This window comes from Melanotaenia boesemani, chromosome 4, assembly GCF_017639745.1.
Source record: "Melanotaenia boesemani isolate fMelBoe1 chromosome 4, fMelBoe1.pri, whole genome shotgun sequence".
NCBI classification, from domain to species: Eukaryota; Metazoa; Chordata; class Actinopteri; order Atheriniformes; family Melanotaeniidae; genus Melanotaenia; species Melanotaenia boesemani.
This window is the reverse complement of record NC_055685.1, coordinates 12,631,496-12,652,037: the sequence shown is the minus strand read 5'-3', so window position 1 is coordinate 12,652,037 and position 20,542 is coordinate 12,631,496. Positions and strand designations below refer to the sequence as shown.

The window sequence follows — 20,542 nt, the reverse complement described above, 5'->3', positions numbered from 1 at the left end:
TATAAGTGGGATAACGCTAGCTACGTAATAGCCTGACATCATAGAGGTGCCTTCCTGGAATTGTAATGTTGAACAAGACATGGAGACAAAGGACAAGAATAAACAACAAAAACTTCATAGTATATTTTAACACGGCGCTGTTCTTAATGCAGATTTGCATGGTGACGATTCCTTCGACCAATCAATAGATTGCAATGTGTTAAGCTACACCCTTTAGGGTCAGATCAGTAAGAATGGGATCCCAACAGAAGGGTCCTAAAAAACTAGGTCAACTCAGATCAGATAGTCTGGCATCTTTCCCAGTTTTTGCCTGTGGAAAACAAAGAAATGTACCCTGTCCCGCACCGGACCTCTTGGTGGAAATGAGACTTAAGTTGTATTGAATTGTGCAGTTGGACTTTTTAACAAATTTGCATTCATTTTCTCTTCAGGATTTTTAGGGCTTTTCTAATAAACACAATTCCACATTCCAGTGGGATTTATAATGGTAGTTAAGGCAAACAAAAGCCAACCCCATCCCTAAAAATGCAACATTATAAAGTGAATTAGCCTCAGAACAGAACCAGCTAGCTGCCTGCTCTGCCTTTATTACCAGTAATGTTACCTTAGTGCATCTTTCCTGGATGTTAGTTGGAGAGCTTGGGTTTTCTACTTGAACTACAGATGTGCCATCAGAAAAAGAAAAACTGGATTCATTTTGTAATAAACTAAAATGCAAGACGAATGCAGGGTGCACCCAAATTAAAAAGTTAGACACACCAGTGCAACAAATGTTTGAAGTTAGTCTGGAGCCCTGCGCAACATTAATATCAGATGGACGCAGCAGAGGAAAAAAATAAGCTCAGAGGTCTTCTCATTTACCAGCTGTTTAAGTTTTTATATGGCCAGTTGTGTCTAGGCCTGTCACGATAACAAATTTTGCTGTACGATAAATTTTCTCAGATATTATCGTGATAAATGATAATATTGTGCAAAGTTATAATGTTGTCATTTTGAGACCATTTCAACTAACATAATAATATAATGACAATGCCATAATAATACCTACGGTAGTATATAGGCCTATGTATATGTGCTTGCGCATTACAGGGGTTATTACGGTAGACCAGGAAGTGGGGGCTTTGTACTGATGTTGTAGGCTACTTGTGTGTTCTGCTTACATGTGGGGAGCAGTGAAACAATAAATGAGGAGGTGCTTGCAGCTATTATTTCTCCATTCGACTTATTTACATAATTCAGCATAAGAGGATTAGCGCAAGAGCGTGAGAAGACACTTAAATACGCGAGTCTCACGGCCAATGCGTGTTGGCAGCCCTGCAAAACAAATGCGGCTTACCGGCTCGCACAGGTGCTTCACCACGGTCTCGTGCTGCAACATGCTGCCGTCAAGTATGACACTAAGATCACTATGCAAGAAACCAGAGCGTTCAGTCGAAATACTCCATAGTGAAACTTATTGTCATACACAGTGTATGGTAAAGTAAGGGGGGGACAAATAAAAATTATCGCGGCCGGCGAACTTATCGCGCTCATATTTTTCTACCGTTCAATTAATTGACTTATTGCTTATCGCGACAGGCCTAGTTGTGTCTGTGAATGCAGCCTGATGTGTTGAACAGTGCTGCTTTCACTAGTCCTGTTTGCAGCTGAATTTTCTTCTAAGTGTTTGTAGCTGTGTATTAGGGCTGAGCGATATGGCCTAAAAATAAAATCTCAGATTTTTTATAACCAAATCAGATTTCCGATTTTAATAGATTTTTTTTTCTTTTCTTTTACAAAACATAAACTTATTAAAAACATTTTTTATATAGATGAATGCCAGCAAAAATAAAGCATATAATGTCGTAACTTTTCCACCATATAAACGACTTCATATCTTACATAGAAATATGCGACACATTGCATCCGTGATCTCTTTCCATCTGGATCTTTATCATACAGGATCCACTGCAGAAATAATTCCCCTGATGAAGGTTGTCTCTTAACTAGGGTTTGTGGGTTAAGTTGACTTCTGCATCTCATAGAGAGCAACATTTCTCACTGCAGTTATACGCACAGCTAAATCCCAGGCGTGAGTGAAGGGTCACTTCACTGAAAATCTGTCAGACAAACACTGTTCTGGTGTGGAGGGAAGGCTAAGTCTGCTGCTAACTAACTATAGAAAAAAATCTTGATTTTCATAAAAATAAATCTCCAGAAATGGAAAATTCGGTTTATCAATTTTATTGATTAATCGCCCAGCCCTACTATGTATATTAATATGTATTACTGTTAGATGTTTTAAGAAAGTTTGGCATTTAGATCCAAAACAGCTTGTATAAATCATGTGTGCGTTGCTGTAGATGAATACTAGTTAGCCTTTGGAAACACCTGTTGGTGTTACAGAAAGCATTCACACCAATTGTTTAAAACAGCATTTAAAAACCAGACTAAAGATATTACGACATCAGTTTGTAGGCAAAACAAGACAAACACTAATCTGTTGTTTTTGTAAAGATAAACTGTTTCCTTGGACTGTGGTCCTTTACATAAATTCAGAATACCCTGGAGGGTCAAACGTGTTAGAAGAAGTTTAAAGTGATGCAATGTGTGGCTCTGTGGTGGTTCTAGGGCTTTGGGAAACCAAACCACTTCTTAGCTTTAACCAAAATCAGCCCTGAACCAGAATTAGAACTATTTCGGTTGAAAAGGTTTGTTTGCCATGTGTTCAAACACTACTTTATCAGGAAGCCTGAGGGCCTATTGTTGTCAGTGGGTCTTCACACCAGTTTGGTACATAAGAACTTTTGAGGTATCATTTACCCCGAAAAAAGACTCGTCATACAGCTGAGCAGAAGTCGATAGATATGCGTGACTGCTCGCAAACCAAGATGATTATACAACATACCTTCCAGATACCTTCCAAGGACTCTGTGAGAGAACGCTTTGCACGGCTCTTGAACTGCTCAAGACGCTGCCGACTGCTACTCTGCAGTTGTACCTCCTGGGCTACTGGAACTGCGTCCTCACACACCTATGTGTAATGAAAAAGATTCAGTCAAAATGCCAGATCAAGTGCAAGTGGGGAAGGTTTTTAAAAAAGTCAGATTTTTTTTTTATGGTAGCTGAAGAAGAAAAAAAAATATTGTTCACACAATCAAAGAAATTTGGGACTGAAAAAAAAAAAATGTTTTTACAGTATTTATTTTTTAAAAGTATAGACCTGTTTGTTTTCTCCAGGAAGTGTGTGCTGGTGGTTTTTCTGTTTCTCCTCATAAAGATTCCGCAGACAGGCCATCACCAACTCATTTTCCTCCTGATCGGTTTTGGGACGAGCCCGCTGGACACACAAAAACAAGCTGACATTTAATATTTGCTCATCTATGGCAAATATTTGATTTGTATACAAATTATCAAAATGTTACAAAACTAAAATCTTTTTACTCTGAGTTTAACAACTGTGATAAATTGCAAGACGACAGGATATTCTGTGATAACTTGAACTGGAGTTTAAGACAGAAATCTGATTAAGGAAATGAAATTTGCTTTTAGTTACTTTGACTTTTTTCTTAAACTTTTTAGTTTTAAAAATAATGGTGAATTAAAATAAAGGTAGTTATCAGGTGCATTAGGGTGGAGAAGCACTGAAACAGCCAGAAAATGTTCCATCCAATCAATACAAGAAGTACTAGTATATGTGTATCACATACACGATATGTGATCAAACCATACAACTCCAGACAAATTAAAACTGCTTCTCCTCTTTTCCTATTTACCAGAGTCAAATATTTCCTCATTTAATCTGTTTATTCAGCACTGTTGTGGTGTTGTAGTTAGGCAGCACCACCAGCAGATGTCAGCTAAGTCAAAGAGAAACATGAATTTCCCCCCTTGTCACATGTCTACTGCTACTGTTTTAATCAAAGGACATCACTACTGGAAAACAAAGACTGACAATTATTCCTTAAACAGAAAAGTTTAATTCAACAGCTCCAGCAGTGTTTTGGGGAAAGGGAATGGTAATAAACTATCTGAACAGAGAAAGCAAATCCATCAGATAATGCGAAGAAAGGGAGATGCCTCAAATATTTTAGTCACATGTACCGAAGGATGTTTGCGTTACTGTGACAAGAAAACCATGTGCTTCCACAGTGATCAGCCATGATGAACTGGAATTGCAGACAGACTGGTTTGTTTTCCAGTTGCAGTCATCTAAAGGGGAACTCTAGGAATTTACACTTCGTCCTTCAGGTTCACAGACAGAACACACACATTACCATAGTGTTTTCAAAGACTGATGCCTGCTCTTGATTGTCCAAAGTGGCCAAGTGTTTCTGAAGCTCCAACTTTGTTTTAGATGGATGCAGACCTGAAAAAGATTAATTTAAAGATCAAAAGCCCAGCCTCATTTTAGGTTTAGGATACATTTATATGGTCCAGGGATTCTGGCTTCTTGAGTGCCCAGTTTAGCAGCATATTACCTGCTAAGAAATTAGGTCTAAAGGGACGCTGTTATCTATAAAGCACAATTAATTTATGATTAAGCTAAAATGCAATTGAGGACACCACAGCCGTGAACCTGTGAAGATAAAATAAACCAGAATGCTTAATTTGACCTGAATATTAGCTACTGCAAGGGATGTCTGAAAAGTTTAGAAATAGTTTAACAATTCCCTTTGTCTTGCACTGTAAAGTATAATTTATTACCTTCTATTCTCTCACACAGCCTGTGGAGCTGCTGCATGGGGCAGCCGTCACATTGCTGGCTCTGGGTCTTTGCATTCTGCTGCAAGGCTGCCACAGAGAAGGCTTGCTTCAACGTTAGCATGATCTCATCCACCTACAACAGCAAAGAAAGATGCTTTTCATAAACATGACGGTGGATTAATAAGTTTTATTTACTGGTGTAGATCTTATTAACTTCTGTACATATGTACATTTAATCCTGTTGCATAAAACGGATAGAATTTATCCTATTTGTCGATTACAATTCTAACAAATAAATATTGAGAATTTAAGAATAATTTTGTTTCTGCACACAGAATTATATAAAAAAATCTTGTAATTGATGTGGGGAAAGGTGTTAGTTCAATAACGAAGAAAGCATCATGGTACAGGTATATAAATTATGCAAGAATAGTGAGGATATGCAGTACTTTTTATTTAACTATCATACATTGGAGTAAATTATTAAAGAGTTCCATCGAAGTGAGTCCATTTGGCACACCCTGACTCAGAGGACTGCAGATGCACTGAGTCACAGATCCTATGATCTGGAACGCCATTAAATCTTAAAAGATAAAAAAAAAACCCACATTGGCAGGAAATATCAGCTTTGTGTTTTCTAGCACTTAAATTTAAAATTTAAATTAAATAGAAATTACAATGCACTCAGATCTGATGCAATACTGTATGTGTATTACTGTAAGAAATTATTTCCATTTATCAAAGTGCTTTCATTTAGTGTTTAGTCGAAACACCTCCGGTAGCAACAGCAGCTTTTTTGGGAGGAATTTTACAAAAAAATGTCATGTTCTGTAACTTTTAGTCAGAGCTGCTTGGATATTTCTCTGCCTCCTTCTTCTATCCTTAACAGTCTTCCAGCCCCAGAAGCAGAAACTTATCATTTGTTTAATAAATAAAAGATATTGAGAGCAAATCAATTCTAGCATGTGACAAATACTGTGCTTTGAAAGTAAAAAGTAGGAACACGGTGAGAAAGAAAGAAAAAAGAAGTCCTGTATGGAAAAAAAAAAAAAAAAAAAAAAATGCATGAGGATGCCTTGTCCTATGACATCATCTTCAGCATCTTAAACTCAAACTCTGATATGCTGACAGATGCCTACTGACATTGGAAATATGAGTTGTCGTTACATTCGTTGCTGGAAATACACATTTTAAACTGTGCTTTGTGCTTACTTTCACATTTTGGCAAGGGCTGCTGGAATCTGTGCTGTGAATGCTGTTTTTCTGTAAAACAAATATTATTCTGATGCACTAACTCGCACCAAGCAACTTCCTAAAGCCTAATTTAATCCTTACCTAGTACACCAAAGAAAGTATAATATTTATGTTCTGAGGGGAAAAAAAACAAGAATTCATACCAGAGATTCATCCGTGCACTGGAAGACATAGCACACAAAGTGGCAGTTTCCCCCTTCAACTGTTTCTCTGCAAATGAAGCCGAAGTGATCAACATGACGAATGCCCTGGAGAGCGATAACAAAAGGAAAAAGGGTTTGAAATTAAACACAAACAAAAAGGTCTCTTTTTTTAAAATCCAGAGCATCATACCTGTGAGCAGAAGGAGATTTCTCTGAAACTCTTCTCAATGGCAACTTTCTTAGTGTCTGGACTAACCAAGAAGATCTGAGACTTGCCCACCTAAAAACACCAAGAAAAACATAAAATACAGTAATGACTATGTGGGTGTGTACTGGTTACCTGCATCTTTGCAGACTTCTCTCTGCAATGTTTGATTCTGCTGTAATATAATTTTGCAATTTGAATTTCATTCACAAAACTACTCAAAGAACTAAATGAGTTGTGGCTAACGGCAAAAAACAATGACTTTATTCTTAAACTGCAAACAACAAGGCACAAGGTCATGGTGACTTTATTATCTCACTAGGGGAAATTCACGTGGTCATTTCACATCTTGCGCTGCAATTTACAAAGACGGAAGATAAACAAGACCCCTATTATAAAAACAGAGTTAAAGGGAGAATAAAAAATAAAGAAGTATAGTTAAAAATAATGGAAAACATGACAAATAGTAAAAAAAACAGTACAATAAAACTGTTATCTTGTGATATGCAATACAAAAACCAAAAACAGGTACATGTGACAGCTGAAACAGCCGATCAAAGGTCCAGCTGATCCGAAGCACACCTTCAGTGTCCTATTGCTGATACTACTGGCATTAATGGGTTTTATAAATCTGAGAAGGGCCCTCACATCTTCAACAGAAGTATTAATATGAGTCCCAGTCATGCTTTTCAGCTCAACTCAGCTTTTCTGCCTTAAAATGAAAACCATTTGGCCTATTCGTCATGTCCATCTCATTTTCAACAACCATAGGGTGTTTCTTGGGCATGTATCCAGTAATTACCTGCCATGCCTTCCTCACAACACTTTTAAAAAATGTTTCTAATTTACATTTAGAAGTTGTTTTTGCACTCCCTAGTCATACTTTTAATTTCCTTCTGCAATTCTTTCTTTTCCTCCTTATCACCCCCCCTCTTTGATCAGGTGCTTTTTCTTGTTCAGAAGTCCTTTTAACTCAGGAGTCACCCCAGGTTTATTATTAGGAAACAATTTAACAATCTTCTTTGGTATAATAGTGTCCTCACAGAATTTAACATATTCTTAGACAACAAGTGCTGTTTCATCAATATTTCCAGCCCCTCCTGCTTTCATGTCTCAGTCCATTCCATTGCTGCGGTGGTTCAGCATTTAATATCCACCTTTTTGGTTTTCTTTCATTAAAGCCTCGACACATACGCTGGGATTAGCCTGATCATATTATGATCTGAACTCCCCAGGCCGGGCAGAGCCTTGGAGAAAAAGTTGTTCTGGAGGTTTCCATAACAGAGGCAGGCTTTATCCCGAATGCAACAAGTGACATACTGCTCATATATCAGAAGATGGTCCCTGAAATATCAAATCATGGATAGTGGAGGTGGCTGCTTGTGTGTCCGCAGAGGGTGTAACATACAAAACAAAGGCCCTAAACTAAGTGAAAGTAAGTAAAGATCCTTCGTGCAGATCCATTGCTTTTGTTGATATATGTGCAGGATAGCAGCATTTGTTATTGATAAACACCCACACCTCCACCTTTTCCTTTTCCCTGCGTTTCCGGTTCATTGTAAACAACATGAATATGGGGGTATTTTTCTATCTTTAATCAAGAGCACAATTTTTTGCTTTGAGAGCAAGATTTCTGGTTTTCACGCTCAAATATCATCTTGCTCTCTCTCAAAACTCTGATCTCACACTCTGAAAGTCCCTCTTGCTTTCAAATATATTGTTCTTCCTTTCAAAACTCTGCGCTCAGACTTGGTCTCTTTCCCTCACACTCAGACACATTCTCTGCTCTCTCAAAACTTCTGCTCTTGGATATGTTTTCCTCTCTCTTGGGTTGCAGAAAGAGCTGTCTGTCAAACCTCCTCCAGCCAATAGAATACGAGATAATTCGTATTCTATTCTATTCTATAATTCTTCAGGGTGCGCTTGTTTTACGTGACACAGTGACTCCGCACTCTTAGCCCAGATTTTGTTTGAACATAAACTTTTTAGTAGTTACTAATTATCATTTTATGTTTTATATAACAATATCTCATTAATAAAACAAATAAGTTGTTTCTAATAGTTTTCTATATTGTGCAGTGTAATAATAATGATTAGCAAAGAAAACTCAACATGTTAAGTTTCTGTCAGAGGAGGAGGGGCTATTTTCAAATTCAACATATCCCGAACGCAAAGGCTCACTGGAGATGCAGATTCAGCTGAAATTTAACCTGTTTTTTATTGCTGTGCTATAAATGTGAGTTCTCTGCTTTAATTCCTGTGTTACGTTAACAATTAGACAATGTTATAAAGTTCTGCCCTCTTTGAATTTTAAACTTGGCACCATGAATGAAAAGGACGGTACAGGAAAAGAAATCCACCACCAGCATCTAATTTTATATCAGAAACAATCAGAAGAAACTGTTTTATTTCTTTATTAAAAAGTAATGGTTAATTTTACAATAGCTCTGCTTTGGGGGTGGGGAAAGATGTCAAATGGATGAGGTCACTCTGGCAGCAGCAGGATGTATCACCAGTGTCAAAAAGATGTGCAAATCTGCTGACTAGGACAGTGACAAGCCCTGGTGGATCCTGTGCCAATGATGACCACTTCCTCCTTCATGTGCAAACAGGAAAATTCCTGCTGGCAAAATGCCACAAGGAGCAAGCGAAGGTCAAACAGATGAGTGAGGCTGTAGTCATTTTGGGCAGACGTCAGCATATACTTTTGCTAAGCTGAGATTACATTTTCATTTTTTTGTCCTCTTCTCATTTGTCCTTTAAAAAGCAGTGTGTATGAGGAGTTTACAGAATCTATGCAAAATGTGTAACAATGACAGGTCTGAGCTAAACTGAAAGTAGATGCTGTCTTGTGTTTTTCAGTCAAATTTTTGTTTGTTGGTGTTATTGTAGGATCTAAATGTAACTGCCCTGCACACTGATGTCAAAACTGTAGTTAAAGCCAAAGTGCCTTAAACCTGCTTTATGTTTATTAGTCAGCAGAGGGCAATTTCTGTGATTAAAAAAGTCTTTAGAAAAGTCTAAAGAATGGGATGGTATGTCACAACGTGCTGAGTGCTGCTGGGATGGGAGCGCCATTTCGAAAGGAATGGTCTTCTATTACCACCAAAAAGGTACATCTAAAACAAATAAAAATATCATGAAAAGGTCACCATTTTTTGTCACTCATTTCAGAAAGTGAAACCCATATATTATATAGATTCATGAAACAGAGTGAAATAGTTCAAGCCTTTATGTTTGTTTTATATAGTGAGGATTATGGCTTACAGATAACGAAAGCCTAAAATTCAGTCTCAGAAATGACAATATTGTGAAAAGTTCAGTATTGGAAAGTTTACCTCAAAACGCCTGCAGAAGCTTCCTGAATCTTTAAATGGCTTTAAATGGCCACAGTCCAGGTCAGAAGGCTAGACAATCATGAGAAAGACTCCTGAGTTCACAGATGTCCAGAAGATAGTCAGTGACACTCCACAAGGAGGGTAAGCCACAAAAAATGTCTAAAAACGCTGGTTGTTCAGAGTACCGAATCGAAGCATATTCATTGAAGGTTGAGTGGAAGAAAAAGATGCACCAGCAACCTGGGCTTCGATTACACCTGAGCAGTGCTACAGGCTGATTGCCTCCACGCCACGCTGCATTGATGCAGTAACGCATACAAGAAAGAGTCCAACCAAGTACTGAGTGCATTAGAATGAGCATATTTTACAGAAGCCTGACATATTGGTTTAAATATCCTTTTTTTTATTGATCTAATGTAATATTCTAATTTTCCAAGACACTAAATTTTGGGTTTTCGTTATCTGTGAGCCATAATCATCACAATTTCAAGAAATAAGACTTTAAATATTTTACTGTCATAAATCTATATAACATATAGTTTTCAGTTAATGAAATGAGTGACAAATAATATTGGCCTTTTCCCCTTTTTCATGATATTCAATTTTTTTTTAGATGTACCTATAGTTGCTTGTTTGATTTTTTTGTTTGGCTAAAACTGGTGAAATCCAGTGAAGAAGGGAAGAAGAAAAAAGGGAAAATAAAAGAGAAGATGGACCTTATTGCTAAAACAAAACAAGCCTCATAAAAAATTTACCTACGTTTATTAAAGAATACAGATTATAATAGTAATATTACACAGATTGTTTATTTCATTGAGTCTTATATACTGGTTTTTATGAGTCACGATATGGAAAATATTGTTTTAATATTAAAACTAATTGAAAATGTGAGAGGTAGAGAGATATTTTTTAACATTTTATTATTAGGGTTAGAAATATACTGAGATAAGATTTTAGAGCCTGATCCTACAGTTTGAACCCATCTTAAAGTTAGAATTTAGTTTCTTTGTAGACACGACTCAGAGCAGGTGGGAATACAATAGGGCATCTAAACAAATCAACATGAGTATTTAACTTCAAGTTTTCTACAGGGAAATGACTTAAGACTTTAGGAAAAAAAAAAAAACTTTGAGTGCATGATGTCATTATCTTTTCATCATATTCAACAAGTCATTATGTTCATTTTGTGATATTTTTCATTAAAACAGATTATAAAGCAGGGAGTGCAAAATCTATTGGGTCAGATCCACTGGTCACTCTTAACTGGTGCCACACAAAATACTGAACTCAAGCCTTCACAATCCAAGTAAACAAACGATGGCCATGTTCCTTTGATTATGTCCTCTGTGTTTTCAATGAAAAGTGAAATTAAGACCAAAATATTTAGATTATTCAACAATACAGTCTGTGTGCTCCACCAGTTGTCCCAAACTTGTAAATAAATGATAATTCCCAGCTTGGCCAGGTATAAAAATGCAAATAATGAAGTAGCTGATTGATAAAGATGATACTTTTTCCTTTCAGGAGGTACACAATGTATTAAATTTAAGCTGAAAAATGTCCTTCTAAATGATTCTCAACTAATCTTTTATCAAGATACTGATGTCAAAATGCATCTGTAAGCAGTGGAATATTCAATTTTCTAATAATATTTTAATTCTGGTTATGGCATTAGTGATAATTAATGTCACTGCATGAAAATATCACTTAAGTGATCAGGGTATTCCTTTAGCATTGTGTGTGTGTGTGTGTTCCCTTGTGAAAATTACCGTAAACAGCATGGTCCTGTTCTCCTGTAGGCTGGTGGGCTGCACTTTAGTGGAGCTGGTGAGTGGATCTGAAGTGTTGGTATTGGATATCTCTGGTGAAAGACCATTTTCATCAAGGGCATGCAGACTGGGGAAGCTGGGGTCTCGCTTGAACAGAACAGGGCGTGCCCCTGGGGTGGCGCTCCCAGTTCCACCATTACCGACAGAACCACTTCCCAGTCCATTGGACTGAAAGGAAAATGCCCTCTTTAGCCCAACCACCAATCCACCAACACTTCCACCTTTATCAGTTGTCCCCGAGCCATGCAGCTGGCTAAACTTCTCGATGCACTCATCTATCAGCGCAGGTGGGGCTTTCTTGTGAGCAACACTCACTCGGCCGCAAAACAGTACCTCAAACTTTTTGGCAAAGGTTGTTGGAGACACAACAGAAGTGGGAGCTGCGGAGTTTGTTGTAGTGGAGAGAGAGGAAAAACATGTTTCAGAGTCACTGCTGCCTCCAGAACCCGTGGAAGTCTCGTTGGAAACAGCGGTGATGTCATTGTTGCGTGCTGAGCTTTTGCCGGCCTGCCTTAACGTACTGATGATCTCAGGGACCTGGAGAGAAAGCAAGAAAGTGATAAGAACCGCTGTAATGACCATAATAACTCAGATTTGTATGACGCAAGACATTTAGCTGTTTAACAGTTGGGAAGGAAAATTTTTCTGTTCATGTAAACATGAACGCATGCATCAAAATGAGCCTAAACAAAGACGAAAAACAAAAAACTTACCTAAATATACACTACTGACTTTTGGCAGAAAGATTAATCTAAAGGTGGCAAAACTAAAACGCAGCCTTCAATCTGTTTTCATTCTCTACAACTACAGTGGAGAATCTATTTATACTCATAAACAAAGCCTGTTGTATTGTTTTAATAAAAACATGGTTCTGTCATACCGTCTATCTCAAGTTCTACATTTAGAGATATAAAATAAATACTTATTTCTGTGTGAATTTACTTATTTCTGTGTTAAAGGACAATAATCTTTAAAAAGCTTCATTTCAAACTTTTTATTTAGGCATTGTGAGTTTCTGAGCTCGTACAATTTAAAATGTTATAAAGTCGATCATGATTTATATCTTAATCTGGTTTCTGAAAACATGAGTCATTCTGCAAGTATGATAAAATATCTGAGGCTTGAAACCTTTTTTAGTCTTGCAATATATGGTTATGCTTTATATTCCAAGGACTTGGGGGTCATGACTGCTTTGCGTTGTTATTAATGGCCAATAACTTGATGACTTGATATCTGGTGTTTCAGTGAAAATTAATTGCATTCTACGCTTCTAAAGCTGAAATTTGGCGGGGTTCTGACTGTCTTATTTTTTTTGACAAGGCACTGAGGTACACATTAAGAAAAAGTGGCTGCTTGCAAAGGCATCAACGGATAAAGATTAAAATAAATACAAAAGACAATACAGCACAGGAAGAAAACTTTTCAAATGCATAAATGTTGAGCTCACGCCTTGCAATGAGCTAACCTGACATTAATGTCAAGTGTGTTATGGCTCCCTGGAATACTGCAGCCCTTGTGACGTCTTGCAGTGAAAAGAAGCCAATTTGGGATCTCTGGTCTCAAAGCAGGCTTTGTAGTAACTTTCTCATTTATTTGATTCTGTTCTGGCCTATCCTTCCTTCTTTTCCCTAATAACTTTGGTTACCCATTTTTCCCAGTAACATCTGCTTAAATAAAAAGCAGTATTTGTACACCATGTTACAATGCTGCATTACATTGTGTATATTGACTTTTTGCATATAGTTAAAGACTTTCTGCTGTGAGAAAGAGAATGACAGAGGACAAAGATTTATCCCAGAATGAATCTAAATGCATCAACATTAATAAATGATTTAATGCACCTCATACTGTAGTAACATTAGTTACTTAAAATCATAGCTACCCACAAAGTCACAGAACCACCAGATTGGTGTGGATAAGTGCTAACACTGGTCCTTTCCATCTTAACCTCTGTGTGCACTAACTTTCTGACATTGTTGGTAGCTGCTGTTTTGACTGTAAGGAGTTCATTGAGCTCAAGGTCCACGAGCACACTGAGACAGAAAGACTGAATGGACCCATTATGTTCGCACTAAACAAACAAAGAAGATAAATCTAGGTCAGATTGTGGAGGACCATATGGATCCAAGACTTTCAGAATGAAGTTCAGTCAGAGGAAAACATCAACATCCACAGATGTGTAAAAAATGGTGTGCAATAACTGTGCATAAAACTATTTTTTACTCAAATGCAGGTGACAACTCCGTTTTACAGGCTGTGAACTGTCTACAGAGAAAAGGTTTGGGTTTGGGGGGCTGGGGGTTGAGGATATTTCCTAACTGCTTGATATTGCTAATTCTGGATGAAACTCTTGAATTTACACTAATATTTTGAATTAAAATATCTTGTTTTTACTAGAGTAAAAAATGATTTAACAACAATCTTATTCAAGATCTCTAAGTATCTATAAGAAATAAAATATATGAAAAACATGCTTTAAAACAAGAATAGTAGACCTAAAAAGCAGTGACAAAAATCTAAAATATATTACTAAATGAAGAAGACAGTTAATCTGCACCATGTCACGAATATAATCTGATCTGAAAGCAACAGGACATGCCTCTCTTTGTGTCTGGCCTATAAGTGGGCCAAGGACCATTAACACTGGACTGATAATGATATTTACAGAGTCTTCAAAACAGACAAGTTAAGGTTCAAAAACTCTGGTTAAAACCATGTTTTTATGTTCAACATCATACTGAATGAAGCATGATTCCTCTCTATGTAACACTGATAAGCAACCCAACTTATCCAAAAGCAGCCAACAGACACATATCTGCTCCGACTTCAAACTGTATGGCAAGACTACAAGAAGCAACTATGAGAAATTTTTAGGCCAGAATGGTCAGTTTGTAAAACTGGTCGAATCTAAAGCTGAGATTTTTGGGACTCAAAGACCTGTAAAACTGAAGTTTATGTTGATTTGCAGGTCTGCAAAAACACAATTTCTTAATAATGGCATTTTCAGACCAGTATGCCTTTCAATTAAATAAAATGTTGATTAAAAGTACTAAAATCAAAGGTGTACTTTTGGAGGGTGCTGTTCTATAAACAAACCAAAAAAAAAAAAAAAAAAAAAAGAAAAGAGGAGAAAAAAAAGGCTGTTGATGAACAAAATATACAGTATGCCATTTATCCAGTATAATCATGGTTGTGGCAAGAGTCAGGAGCAGTTCATTTGGTGGTTGAGCAGCATCTGGATTTTTGTGAGGAGCTCTAACAAAAAAGTAGAAATCACATCTGGATTACAGTTTAATTTGAACTTGGTACAGTACATGTCAGTGGATGGGAAATCCCAGTGCCAAAACCATCTCCATAGATTTTTCGAACCATCTTTTTTATATGTATAATATCGGTTCCTTGTTACCATTATATTTTTCCAGTATGTTCCACATCCCTTAAGGATCTGCAAAATGTGGCCTTTTAATTGTTTGGCATGTTAGAGGCTGTTCTGAGGGCAATTAGTCATTCCAGTCTGCAACTGCAGCCTAATCTGCACTAGTAACCCTCTCTGAAAGGAAAATGTTTTGTTTTTGTTTGTTTTTTTAAAAAAAAAGAAAGAAAAACTCAGTTGAGGCTGCAAGAGCCATGTTTGACCATGAACTTGGCTCGCTCCAAACCCCAAGGCAACAAAAACATATTAGCATACAGAAAGCAGGCCAGCCTAAAATACAATAACAATACTATCCAATGAGTTTGTATAAGGAGACGGATCATTACTGCAACAAAGTAAAACCTGCATGAGTGGCATCCCAAGTTCCTTTTGGTTTGTACTTAATCTCAGATACCAGTCGGGTCTATCTGCTAGACAAGATTTGGTCGAGGTTACTGGTGAACCAACGGCCTGCACTGTGTTTTCTTACACTCACTATGTTTTTTCTTTATCACAATAGCATTTCACTCTGACTTCTAGCATTGTTCCGACTGCTAGGAACAAGTTCTTCTATAAAAAATATTATTGCACTGACTTGCAGGAACAAAGAAAACTGGAAAATAGAGTCCAGGGTATGAAATAGTACTGGTTTTTACACTAGCCGTAACAAACAATGCAGTACCTGATTACATCCTGCATTCAAATCATTTTGTTTGCAGACTTATTTGGAAATAACATGTTGTTGTAGCTTATCAACATATTTGGTCTTATTCCTTGTTTTTATTTATTCTAAAAAAAAAAAAAAAAAAAAAAAAAAAAAACTCTAACAAAGAAAGATCCTCAAAAAACAAAAACAAGATTCAAATCAAAAAATAACCAATGGATGTCGGTGCATTAGAAAAAAACAAAACCAAAAAAACATCTGGCTACCATGCTTCTCCTTTTGTGGATTATGTGACCACCACCACAATGGCAGTCTGTCAGACCAGAGGAAGTAGACGGGCAGAGCAGAAGCACTAGTTGACTCATATCAATGAGGTCATTAAGGATGACTGCCTAAGCAGCAGCTAAGTATTAGACACATTCACAGGCAGGTCCTGCTGTGTCTTGCCTCGGTATGAGGCATGAACACTCCTGTTTCTTTTTTTGGGGTTTTTTTTTTTTTTTAAACATCACAACACCCTCTTCACACAAACACAGTGGTGCTTTGTTCTGTAAGTGTAAGCTACTCTGGAAGCTTTTAAGCTAAATACGCAAAGTGTAATGAATTGTTTTATTTCATAATCACTGGTCTGTGTTCTGGTATTTGTGAATAACGTCAACAGACCTTTATTTCTGCCTTTGCAAATAGGGCTTATGGAAAAGAAAACAAGCTCTTCAATGTTTCATAAGTTCAACCAGCTCTGAAATGTTGGTAGCTTAGAAATAACATCTGGTTCAGATGCTCCAGATGTAATCTAATATATTAGTCTCATACACTGGCTGAATACAAGCACAATTAAAGCCGCAAGCGGCATCCATCGGGTCCGAGCGGCCTGGACCCCGCCACCCGATGTCGCCATGACAACAGGTGGTGTAATGCGTTAGGGACCCAACAAGTATGAATCCTGTCAAGTTTGGTGCAGTTCCCATTTATTCCTGTGGAGATATGAGCAAACCGTGTTTCATGGCGAGAAGGCTTTTTCCGTCGGTTGCCACGGTTACACGTTTTGTCCTATTACAAAGATTTGAGGAGCATTTGGTCCCCAACTTGTCAGGAAGGTTCCCACCAAGTTTGGAGTCAGTCGCACGAATCCACTCAGACTAGTTCGTTCAAATGACAGTGAAATCCAAGATGGCAGGCAGTCCGTTGCCATGGCAACAGGTGTTCTATTGACATCAATGCTGGACTTGGGGTGTCACAAGTATGAATCCTGTCAAGTTTGGTGCAGATCCCACGTATTCCTATGGAGATATAAGCAAACCGTGTTTCATGGCGAGGGCATTCTTCCGTCGGTTGCCACGGTTACACGCTTCTTCCTATTAGAAAGATTTGAGGAGCGTTAGATCCCCAACTTGTAAGGAAGCTTCCCACCAAGTTTGGAGTCAATCGCACGAATCCCCTCAGACTAGTTCGTTGAAATAGCAGTGAAATCCAAGATGGCGGGCACCCCGTTGCCATAGCAACAGGTGGTCAATTGACATCAATGCTGGACTTGGGTTGTCACAAGTATGAATCCTGTCAAGTTTGGTGCAGATCCCACGTATTCTTATGGAGATATAAGCAAACCGTGTTTCATGGCGAGAAGGCTTTTTCCGTCGGTTGCCACGGTTACACACTTTCTCCTATTAGAAAGATTTGAATAGCGTTTGGTCCCCAACTTGTCGTGAAAGTTCCCACCAAGTTTGGAGTCGGTCGCCCGAATCCCCTCAGACTAGTTTGTTCAAATGGCAGTGAAATCCAAGATGGCGGGTACACCGTTGCCATGGCAACAGGTGTTCGATTGACTTCTTTGCTGCACTTGGGGTGGGACACGTATGAATGCTGTGAAGTTTGGTGAAGATCCCGTGTATTTCTATGGAGATATGAGCCAACCGTGTTTCATGGCGAGGAGGCTTTTTCGGTCTGTTGCCACGGTTACAGGCTTTTTCCTATTAGAAAGATTTGAATAGCGTTTGTTCCCCAACTTGTCAGGAAGGTTCCCACCAAGTTTGGAGTCAGTCGCACGAATCTCCTCAGACTAGTTCGTTCAAATGGCAGTGAAATCCAAGATGGCGGGCACGCCGTTGTCATGGCAACAGCTGTTCGATTGACTTCTTTGCTGGACTTGGGGTGTCACAAGTATGAATCCTATCAAGTTTGGTGCAGATCCCACGTATTTCTATGGAGATATGAGCAAACCGTGTTTCATGGCGAGAAGGCGGTTTTCCGTCGGTTGCCACGGTAACACGCTTTCTGCTATTAGAAAGATTTGAACAATTTTTGGTCCCCAACTTGTCAGGAAGCTTCCCACCAAGTTTGGAGTCAGTCGCACGAATCCCCTCAGACTAGTTCGTTCAAATACGATGTGTGTAAAGTGCAAAAAATGGCAAAAAAATGGCCGAACACGCCAAGATGGCGGGCGCCCTGTTGCCATGGCGACCGGTGTTACTTTGAGTTTTTTGGTCAACTCGGGGTGGTGCACGTGTGTGCCGAGTTTCGTCTTCCTACGTTGAAGTAGACTTCCGGGGCCCCATTCATGGGGTGATTTTTGGTGACTCTAGGTGGCGCTGTTGAGCCAATTTTGCATTGAAGTGTATGCGGACCTTGTAATATCCGAGTTACGCCGGACGTGACGTCTGTGCCAAGTTTCACAACTTTTCATGGGTGTTTAGGGGGTCAAATTTGGGGTCAAAGCGCTTAGGAGAACGAGAATAATAAACATAGCAGAAACAATAGGGCCCCGCCATACTTTGTATGGCTCGGACCCTAATTAAGCTAAAACTTTGGTATTTGTTACTACAGTTTACTTTAGTATATGATTCAAATTTCAAATGAAGTGAACAGCTTGTGTCAATAAACCAATCATTCAAATAATTTTCCAGAGTTATGAAATTAACATGAATCTAAAATCTTTACATTATGCCACTATAAATAAGAGGCACACTGAACACAACTCATAAACAAAAAGGCAGTAACGCATATGAACAGTAGTGAAAAGACCAATTTACTGAGACATTATTTTCACAAATACTAGGCAAATTGTTAGTAACTATACAAGATTATGCAAGCTGCGTATGTTTACTATGTGAGCAATCAGTAATCAATGTATATTTTTACTATGAAATGGAAACCTTAGCAAGAACAACACTATGAAGTTATATAAAAAACAGTCATTCTAATATTGGGGACTACAACAACTACGATCTTTGCAGCAAAGAAATATCTGCAAATCCCGTTAATGTCCCGTTATTCTCCTGGGTGAAGATGATCTGTGATTATTCAGCTAGTCTCATCAGGGGGCAACTCAAAATGTCAAACCTGCAGATTTTCAATACACAATTGTGGTCAGAATATTCAGTATAAAAATCCCAGCAGGATACAGACACTCGAGAGTTGACTCTATAACTTGAACTGAAGTTACAGATACTGTATCCAGCAACTAACCATGGACTTGCACAGTTTTAACTTAACTTCTGAAGAGAATTTTGATTTAGATAGTGGACTGCAGTTTTACCTCAAAGATGACCCTGTGGTCTTTTGGAGAGCTCTGATATCTCGAATACTTGAGCAGATAAAATGGAGAAGGAAAAAGAAATTAAATAACAGACTTGAAAATAATCCAAAAGTGTTTGATTAAATTATGTTCAAATCCAAACTTAGTGCATTAGTGACGTAGCATTTAATTTCATTAGGGCCTTCTTTTGACATTTATTTCTGCCAACCTTTACCTATAGACTCAAAGAACTTCTCAATGTCTTGACTATCCCCTCCTTCGTTCTCTTCAACTAAAACTTTACTGCTGCTTCTCTAAATGTTACTTCCTTCAACATCACCACCCACACATCATGCTTATCATCCTATCATGTCATCTTCTTTTAGATCATGTTGGTCTAGAAGTTTAGTCTCTGACAAAAGACTTTTCGCAGTTCTTTTTTCGCCTCATAAACCCTTTCACTGGTTTAAAACTAAAAACACTTAAACAAAAGCTGAGTTTAGTGTGTGCGTTTGTCTCTCTTACCCCACTTGAGTACTCCTTATTAAGTAAAGATACTAACAATGGGGAGAATCAGTTTTCTTTACAGTCCTGGTCAAGTTTTTTTCCCCCCACAGGCAATGAGTATGATGAGATCACAAGAAACTGTAACAATAACAATTAATATGTAAATGTGTTACAGCCTGAAGGCAATGTATGAGATTTCCCTTTGTAAAGTGCTCTTCAGAAAGGCAGATTTCTCCCAGACTGATGAGAGCAGACTGAAACATTTTTTTGTACATTATTATAAAGTATAGACTCTGTTTCTGAAGTTCTCATTACACTAGCATCACCTAGTCGCTTTCTTCTAGTATGGATTTAGAGGTATAAATCAGAGTAGTGTAGTTGGCAGTATTTGTTTGCCAGAGGCCTGCCTCAGCTACAGGCACAAAGCATACCCTATATCTTATGGTGAAAGGTTTACATGTGGCTGATCTTAGACAGGAAGGCAGTTGGACACAACCTCAGGCATACATCGATAGACCTGGCCTCTCATAGAAAAACTGCACTGAAAAAGCTTGGGTGTCCCTTACCATGGTAGAAATAAGTAGAACTACTGTAATGCTAACTTTGAGAGGAAGGAAGTTACACAAGTAGCTTCAGAAAAAATGGAGAAGCTGCAGCTCAGTGTAATAAATAAACTTTTTTGTGCTTTTGCCAAAGAGGTAAAAAGCTATTCTATTTTAAATAAAACTTAGTTAAAATAATCTGCATATTTTGATATTCTGTGCTTAATGTTTTTTCCATAAAAAGCTAAATTATTAAGCAAGAAACTAAAGCATTACAGAACTGCAAAGAAAATACCAAAGTATTGCTACCTTTTCTTCGTCATACTGATTAGACAGAGGTGACGGAGTGCTCTATCAATGTGTGCTTCATCACTGTTGAAGAATCAGGAGTCACAGTGCAGCTGTCTAGATTTGTGTGCTCTCCTGTGCCATTTCTCCCTTACACACATGT

General features: G+C 38.0%; 1 protein-coding gene across 4 annotated transcripts in view; it reads right to left on the bottom strand.

The window, feature by feature from the left end:
* tbc1d1 (TBC1 (tre-2/USP6, BUB2, cdc16) domain family, member 1) overlaps positions 1-20,542 on the bottom strand; it is a 65,117-nt gene that overhangs the window by 31,926 nt on the left and 12,649 nt on the right. For all 4 annotated transcript variants that reach the window (XM_041982481.1, XM_041982483.1, XM_041982480.1 and 1 more), the window contains 7 exons: positions 11,396-11,992; positions 6,274-6,363; positions 6,084-6,188; positions 4,687-4,819; positions 4,257-4,348; positions 3,203-3,319; positions 2,888-3,013 (listed from right to left, as the gene is read on the bottom strand). In XM_041982481.1, coding sequence (XP_041838415.1) covers positions 2,888-3,013; positions 3,203-3,319; positions 4,257-4,348; positions 4,687-4,819; positions 6,084-6,188; positions 6,274-6,363; positions 11,396-11,992 — 1,260 coding nt within the window. The remainder of the gene's footprint in view (positions 1-2,887; positions 3,014-3,202; positions 3,320-4,256; positions 4,349-4,686; positions 4,820-6,083; positions 6,189-6,273; positions 6,364-11,395; positions 11,993-20,542) is intronic.